The following is an 8260-nucleotide window of genomic DNA, read 5'->3' as shown; positions in this document are numbered from 1 at the left end:
AGCTGACACTTTAGAACTAATAATAAATAGTATCATTTACCTTTAATCTCACTTTACAAACAATTATTACAATGGAGGTGTGATATAAGTGAATAGTGCAATCCCCATTTCATAGCTGGGAAAAGTAGATAAAGAGATTATCTCAAAACAATATGAAATATTTAAACAGAGTCGGAGCTCTGCTAACCCTGATTTTTGCTCCAATATTCAAACACCATCTGTAATTCTCTTTTGTTCAAACACCTTTTTAATACTCAGTAAAGTTTTTTTAACTATAGAGTTTTTTGGTTTTTGTTTTTTTGTAATTTCTTAAATTGAACAATCAACTATGTATATATCCTGGCAGGAAAACTGGAGCCGTGGTGGTACAGTGGTTAAGAGCTATGGTGACCTATGGCTGTTAACCAAAAGGTTGGTAGTTTGAACCCTCCAGCTGCTCCTTGGAAACTATGGGACAGTTCTACTCTGTCCTATAGACTCGCTATAAGTTGGAATCGACTCAATGACAATGGGTTTTGGGGGAAGAAAACTAGAAAAACACGATTCAGAAATTTAATCCATTCCTTTAGATGTGTGCAAATTAACCCTACTGGTATACACAACTTAAAGACCTTATATCCACTCTCATTCTAGCAATCCATTACACTTAAAGACATTAAAAATCATGACTACCTGCCCCACTAAAAAAAATTTAATAGGTAACACTCATGCAGTGCTTAATATGTGCCAGACATTGTTAGTTTTACATACACTAATCCATTCAAACCTCTCAAAAACCCTGTGAGCTAGGTAACAGTACCTCCTTTTTACAGATGAGGTACAGGTATAGGTAAGTTAAGTGATTTGCCCAAGGTTGCACAGCTAACTGGTGGCAGAGTGGGATTGAAATCAGGAGTAGATCACCACCTGGATCCTGAAGCAGCACTCTTAAGCAGTAACCATGCTCTTAGTCATAAAATGCTTTAGTTTAGCAACATCTAAAGTAACTTACCATTCTTCCTTTTTATATAGCAAGTTATCAGATGTATCACCTCCTACCCATTCAAACGGCTTCAATAGTGTAACAAAAACCTATGTCCTTGAAAGGTCACTATAAATCCAACTTAATGGCCATAAACATGAATTTTAATGTCACTAATGCCGTTTATCTAAATGGCAAGCTGCTGCATATTTGAAATCATAAAATTGAACTTGAGTAGTAAAGGATAGAGGTTCGTTCCCTAAACTGTGTGTGCCTGAACAACAGCCTTCTAGCTCTGAAATAAGTACAATCATGGAGGCAAATTTGCTTGCAGATATTACCTTAATCCGTTATGTAAACTGAAAGAAACAAAAATCCATTCTATTTCATTTCATTTGGGGCATTTCTTCTAAATCAAAAACTATAAATTAAACCTTCGCAAGAACTAGTTACTTTTACCTGCTTTTTAAAAATGGGACTCCTAGGTGTTCTTCCATGACGGTGACTGCCAAGCCTATAAATGAAAAAACAAGTTAATGATATTGTACATAAGTAATGTTTTAACTGGAGAGTAGTTTGTGTATGTATGTTTGTTTTTTTGTTTTTTTTAAAACCACAAAACCAAAACGGGAAGTGTAGGAGCGGGTGGGCTGGGCAAAAACCTCCTGATGTATGGCTCCGCCTCCCGGCGTTGGTGGAGAATGTCTGGAGCAGCATTTAAATTCTGGGAGGTCCCTGGTGTCCGCAGCAGCCAGAGGAGGCAGGGCAGTGCAGCAGCAGCATCCCTTTTCTGACTGGACTCTTCCGCCAGCTGCAGCCTTCTCAGCCAGACACCAACCAAGGTGAGTCTGCAGTTTGCTACTTGATTGCTGTGCTAGACATTCTGTTTCATTTCATGGGCAGTCCAAGTTATAAGAAAAATAATTTAACTCTAAGGAAGTTAGCTCAGACTTAAATTGTTCTAGTCGTTTGAATAAGCATGTCAGATACATTGCAGAACTCTTGGAGGAAAGATGATCATCTATTCTGAAAAGCCAGTTGAAAATAAAACTTAAAATACTTCCACTAGGTTCTCCAAAAAGCTGAAACCGTTGTTTCAGATCAGAAAGAAAGGTAAAATTCTATGCCCCTTTGGAATTACTGTAACTATATAGTTATAAATGGATAGATGATTGTGGAGGTATTTAAAAAGGAAAAGGATGCTTAGTGCTAATGCTATTTTTTTTTCACTATAATTCAATCTATTTCCATTTCAAGGGGGAAAAAACATTTTCTGAATGTTTTACATATGTATTTTGCTGTTAAATCTTTCATCATATACCTATATGACACTATGTTGGTTTGTTGTCACAATAGAGAAAAGCTATTGACTGTTTTCAGTGTTTTCTTTTTCATTTCAAATTTCTGGAATACCTTACTTAAATGGCTCACTTTAAAGATAGGTCCAATTCACCTAAATAGCACTTTCTTAATAATTTAAAACCATGTTTGAAATGCTTGCTGGATAAACGGAGAAAACAAATTTTTTACATGGTTTGATTTTCTCTCTATTTGTGTTTATCTTTTCTGAAAAGTGAAATAGTCCCTACACTAGTTTTTAAATTATGTGGATGACTGTTGATCTGTTTTTGAGTTAAGACAGGTGGTGGTATCAGGTAGTAATGGTATAATCTCTGGAGCTCTAAATTTAAAAGTTGTATAAATATAGACTTGTAAAATTTCCTCCTCCCTTGCCTAATAGTGAGAGATGGAGAATAGAGGTGGCATTACAAATATTAACTCAAAAGACCATGGTATTAAAAAGAATGGGTTTCGCTAAGAAGTAGAAAACATTCTACAGAAAGTAAACTCCGTTTGTGATTATTTCATAAGGTGGTAGCATAAATAGGTATCATTGTTTTAACCTACAAGGATATCAAATGTTCCTTACAAAATGTTTTGCAGGAAAAACCACTACCATGAGAATTGCAGTGATTTACTTCTGCCTCTTAGGCATTGCCTACGCCCTTCCGGTGAGTACAGCTGAATCTTAAAGAAAATTCCTGAAGATAAATGAATTGTGTGCTTCCATGTGCTAGGAACACATTCCCATTGAAATCTTCATTTTTTTCTATTTAAAGGTTAAACACCAGGCTGATTCTGGCAGCTCTGAGGAAAAGCAGGTAAGCATCTTTTAGGTTCATCATACAGTTAAATTATTTATGCAGCTATTGCAAGAGGCACTATAAACATACTTGTTGCAACTTTACTTATTTTCAAAATCAAGTCTGTTAAGTTATAAGCATTTGTTGGCTCCCTGCTATGAATCTAGACCAGTATCAAGTACAGCATGGTTTTTAATAAATGTATCATCTTTTAAAACCAAACTAGATTTTCTTTAATATGGAAAATAATGCTCTGGATCAATATCACTTATGTAAAATGATTTCTATGAAATCATGTGACTTTTTTTTTTTCCCCCATGAGTCAACATACTGTTCTAGAAGTAGAAAATTCCATTCTTTGTTTTATTTAGTGGAGAACTAAGTTTAAAATTTGCCTCAGATATTAGTCAGGACTGGTTGTATGACTATGATGCTCATCATATCTCCTCAGATATTTCCTAAGAGGCTTATTGTGAAAAGAAAGTCTATTTATGCTGTTTGTATCTATTGTGCTTGTTAGCCAATTTTAGATCACATTTTCCTAACCAAACATAGGACGAAATCAAACTCTCTGTTATAATAATTATAATTACAATAATTGGACCAGCCCCGTAGATGTACCTACCCCTCCACAATAGATGAAACTGTGCCAGCCAAACAACAAATGGGCATTGTCCCAAGATGCTTAGACAAAGGGCACACAGAGTGCAATTCCAGATGAACAGAATAAAGGCTAATATACAGTTGCCTGGGCACAGTGCAATTAGATTGCTTAATGAGGACATTAAGAGAGGTATTATTGTGTGTGTTTGTGTGTGCATCTGTGTATATGTGTGTGAGTGGGTGTGTGCAGGTATGTCTGTTTTCCAGTTGATTTGAGAACACAGATGTTGAATCACAAGAATAAACCAGAAAAAGACATATCAGAGAAAATGGTCACAATATTTGAGGCAAGAATTAGTGCCTTTTTAATACAATAAAATATGGCAAAGATGCATCTTAAAAAGGCACTTGAAGCAGTAACAGTTTATGTCCTTAGATGATACTTAGGATATTAGTGAATGAGTTGAAGACTCCAACTTCTAGAATCCCAGAAATTTAGAGTTGGTAGGAAATATGGGAAAGTCTGTAGGGATGTACCCCAGAGTGGCTGTTGAGCACTCAAAATGTGGCTAGTGCAACTGAGGACTGAATTTTAGCTTTATTTAATTTTACTCAATTTAAATTTAGATATCCACATGTGGCTGTCGTTGTTCTTGTTGTGTGCTGTCAAGTTGATTCCGACTCATAGCGACCCTATATGACAGGGTAGAATGGCCCCATAGGATTTCCTAGGGGGAAAGCAGAAGCAGATTGCCAGGTCTTTTCTCCCATGAAGCCGCTGGTGGGTTTGAACTACCTGCCTTTCATTTAGCAGGCAAGGGCTTAACCACTGCAGCACCAGGGCTCCTTAAATGTGGCTAGTGGCTACCATGTTAGACAGCACAGCCTTAGAGGATTTCTCCTTGTTCCATAGAGAGGAAAACAATGAAGATTAACACTAATGAAGGGCACCTCTGCTTTAGATGTGTTTATCTGAGAGGAAGATTGAGCTAGCAAGCATGGAACAGGAAAGCATAATGTTAAGATCAGTGTTAAGAGCTAGTTTGCCTGGGTTTGAATCCTGGCTCTGCCACTTACTACCACTTAACCTCCTTGTGTCTGTTTCCTGATCTGTAAAATGTGGACAAATAATGATACCTACCTCATAGGGGGTTGAGAGAATTAAATTAATTAATAGGCGTAAAGCACTTTGGAAAGGTGCCTGGACCCTAGTAAGTGCTATGTCGGAGTTTTTTAAATGAATCTACAAGAAAAAATAAATTAAACAAAAGGTCCTGAAGACTCTGGTTGACTGTATGCATTCATATTATGCTCTTCCATCCACGACTGGTATAGTTATTTTTACAGTTTATCACTTAGAGATCCTTATGTTTCTTTTATCTGTAATGACATATGCAACTTTTTTTGTAGCTTTACAGCAAATACCCAGATGCTGTGGACACATGGTTAAAGCCTGACCCATCTTACAAGCAGATTCTTCTAGCACCACAGGTATTTTTAAACTTCTCCCAATATAAAAAAAGAAGAAAAAGTAGCTACCAAGCCAACATTTGGGCTGGTTAAATGGATCCATCCTTCCCCTTCTACCTCTTGGTGAAGGTGCACTTAGGAGACCTATTGATCCACCATGTTTCTTCTTCCCGTTATAAGCCATCCACAGATCAGGCCAAAAACCAAACCTGAGTTGGACTGGAAAGGCTAACTTTTGAATCAAAGAGTTAGACATATATGATGTACACTAATAATGCACCTTCCTTCCTGTGCAGAATGCCGTATCCTCTGAAGAAACTGACGACCTTAAACAAGAGGTGAGTTCTCCTTTTCAATAGGGGGTCCATCACATCTTGGAGAGAAGGAAGCCATTCTTTCTTCTAATGGCATTGCCTGGGTTTTCTTCTGATGAAATTCCGTTAGCAAGTTCTTTAGTAAATTGCCATTCTAAAACTTGTTCAGAAAAAGTCTTTTAAAAAAACATGTATTTACTAGAAGTCAGAAATACCAGGTTTCTTCATGTATGTTTAGTGTTGTAGGGAATGTTTACATGCCTGTTATTTTATTTAAGGTATTTTATAACTGTCTTACCTGATATTTGATAAGCATCTAACTAATTAACTGGTTAATTCAATTAAGAACTTTGAGGGGCAGTTTATCCACACATGTCTAGTAGAATCCCTTTTTGATTATCCATGCTAACAGCAAGGTGGTTTTAGGTTTTGGCACATAACGTTCAAATATGCATGCTCTAATTTCCAGTGAATTCCCACTATTTCAAGGAGAAAAATCAACCTCACAATTATGTATCCGTATCTATTGCATCATTGAATTTAGTAAATTAATGTCTAATATATCCAAGGAAAAACAACATTATCAATATGAATGTTAATCCACTTACTTGCTTTGAAAATATCTATCAAAATACTTTTTATGGGAAAGCAAGGAAAATAGCTCAGAATACTATTCTACTGATCCTCGTGGGAGATGTTAAAGGAGAAATTGGAAGATGCTCACTTTAGCTCCTAAAAGCCATGAAGTGTATTATGAATGCAGAGATTCTTCAACTAAATGAAAGAAAAATAGTATGTACTGTAAAGGCTGAGGAAAAATAAAAAGCCATATACTAATTTTTGTGGCCATCTGGATTTTTAGACCCTCCCAAGTAAGTCCAGTGAAAGCCAAGATCAGACAGACAGTGTGGATGATGAAGATGATGGAGAGCAGGTGGACAGCCAGGACCCCATTGACTCAGACGACACGCACGAGGATGATCATACTGATGACTCCAACCATTCCAACGAGTCTAACCATTCTGATGAATCTGATGAACTGGTCACTGATTTTCCCACTGACGATCCAGCAACCTCAGTGTTCACTCCAGCTGTGCCCACAGTAGACACTTATGATGGCCGAGGCGATAGTGTGGTTTATCGGCTGAGGTCAAAATCTAAGAAGATCCCCAGATCTGACATCCAGGTAAATCCCTTAACAGATACATTGGATACTTATGATTAAGTTCACTTCTAGGAAACTAGAGCCTGCATATTCATCCATTTATTCATTCACCAACTAAACAAGCAAGCAAGCAAGCATTTATTAGTAACCTATATTATAACCATTAAATTCAAAACCTTTTCCACTTGGTGTTTTTTATGTTTAAGCCCACATAATTTCTCCTTAATTTTCTCTCTCAAGCACAGTTCTATTTTTTCAAGTCCTAGTTCTAAAGCATTTATTCTACTCACTTTTTTAGGTTAAATAAAGACTTCAGAAAACAGCAGTTATTTTCAAAATATAATTATCATGTTTTGAAGCTAAATATGCAAGAGGAATTGTACAGTCATAAATTACACTGAATCTATAGACAAAGGAGCTGGATTTGACACATAGCTTTGCTGTTTACTCTTCACTTGATTTTTTAACTTTCACTTTCCCTTTATATAAAACAAGGATAATGAGACCTACCTCCTAGGTCTCATTACATACAAAATTGATGTACAATTGATGTGCATAAACCAAAGGAGATGACATATACAGAAGGGCATGGTAAATTACAAAGTATTGTACTAGTTTTTTGTTTTGTTTTAATTTGGCCAATACTTAGACAATTTTCAGTGTGAATTAGCTTAATAGTTAGAGAACAGAACAGAATTACAACGTACCTGTATCTGGCTGTTCATTTAATTCTGTTCCCTTTGTGCTGTGATTCAGCATCCTCATGCCACAGAGGAAGACTCTATCTCACAGATGGAAAGCAAGATGTTGGATGATGCGCACAAGGCCATCCCTGTCATCAGTAGCCTAAAGAAGCCTTTTGATTGGGACAGCTATCAGCAGGACAGTCGTGAAACCAGTCAGCAGGATGATCACAGTGTGGAAACCCATAGCCAAGAGCAGTACAAAGTATATAAGCTGAAGGCAAATGATGTGAGCAGTGAGCATTCCGATACAATTCATAGTCAAGAAGATTCCAGAGTCAGCGATGAACTTCACAGCCGTGAAGACAAGTACTATCCAGACCCTAAGAGTGAGGAAGAAGATAAACACCTGAAATTTCGCATTTCTCATGAGTTAGAGAGTTAATTTTCTGAGGTCAGTTCAAAGGAGAGGAAAAAAATACAATTTCTTACTTTGCTTTTGGTAAATTGGAAAAAAAAACCAGTATGGGGGTGGGAGAAAATATGAAATGTTTATTTCTCAGCTTATTGGGTGAATGTATATGTACGTGAATCTGGAAATAGATAAATGTTTTTGATCATTAGTTTAGTTTGTGGCTTAGTGGTAACACATTTGTGAGCTAATGGCTGCAGGGTTTGGCCTGTGTTCTTTGCCTGTAAGAAACTGTCACTGCATTTTAATGTTTGTTATGCTTTTATGAATCGAATTTTATGCAGAAGCAAACAAAACACCTTTATGCACTTATAAAAGAAAATATTACGTTTTATGTCACTATAATCTTTTGTTGTTTAATTTAGTGTATATTTGGTTGCGATTATTTTGTTTTTGTGAATAAATCTTATGTCTCAGATGTAATGAGAAGTTGATGGTGTCAGGTGCT

At 36.5% G+C, this 8260-nt stretch overlaps 1 protein-coding gene across 1 annotated transcript; it reads left to right on the top strand.

The window, feature by feature from the left end:
- The first annotated feature begins 1750 nt into the window (after positions 1–1750).
- SPP1 (secreted phosphoprotein 1) lies at positions 1751–8260 on the top strand. Its single transcript, XM_012559624.2, has 7 exons — positions 1751–1803; positions 2906–2973; positions 3082–3123; positions 5119–5199; positions 5475–5516; positions 6355–6678; positions 7414–8260. Exons 2-7 carry the CDS (start codon positions 2920–2922, stop codon positions 7783–7785), a joined length of 915 nt encoding a protein of 304 aa, XP_012415078.1. The 5' UTR covers positions 1751–1803; positions 2906–2919; the 3' UTR covers positions 7786–8260.

Source organism: Trichechus manatus, unplaced genomic scaffold (assembly GCF_000243295.1).
Source record: "Trichechus manatus latirostris isolate Lorelei unplaced genomic scaffold, TriManLat1.0 scaffold00286, whole genome shotgun sequence".
Taxonomy (NCBI): Eukaryota; Metazoa; Chordata; class Mammalia; order Sirenia; family Trichechidae; genus Trichechus; species Trichechus manatus.
Note: the sequence above shows the minus strand (reverse complement) of the source record. Positions and strands in the feature narration are given on the sequence as shown.

What these genes read in the sequence shown, in the direction of transcription:
- SPP1 (XM_012559624.2), top strand. Translation starts at nt 2,920, where the DNA reads ATGAGAATTGCAGTGATTTACTTCTGCCTCTTAGGCATTGCCTACGCC. An exon ending in AGATTCTTCTAGCACCACAG is followed by an intron (nt 5,200 to 5,474) that starts GTATTTTTAAAC and finishes CTTCCTGTGCAG; the next exon opens with AATGCCGTATCCTCTGAAGA. An exon ending in CTGACGACCTTAAACAAGAG is followed by an intron (nt 5,517 to 6,354) that starts GTGAGTTCTCCT and finishes CTGGATTTTTAG; the next exon opens with ACCCTCCCAAGTAAGTCCAG.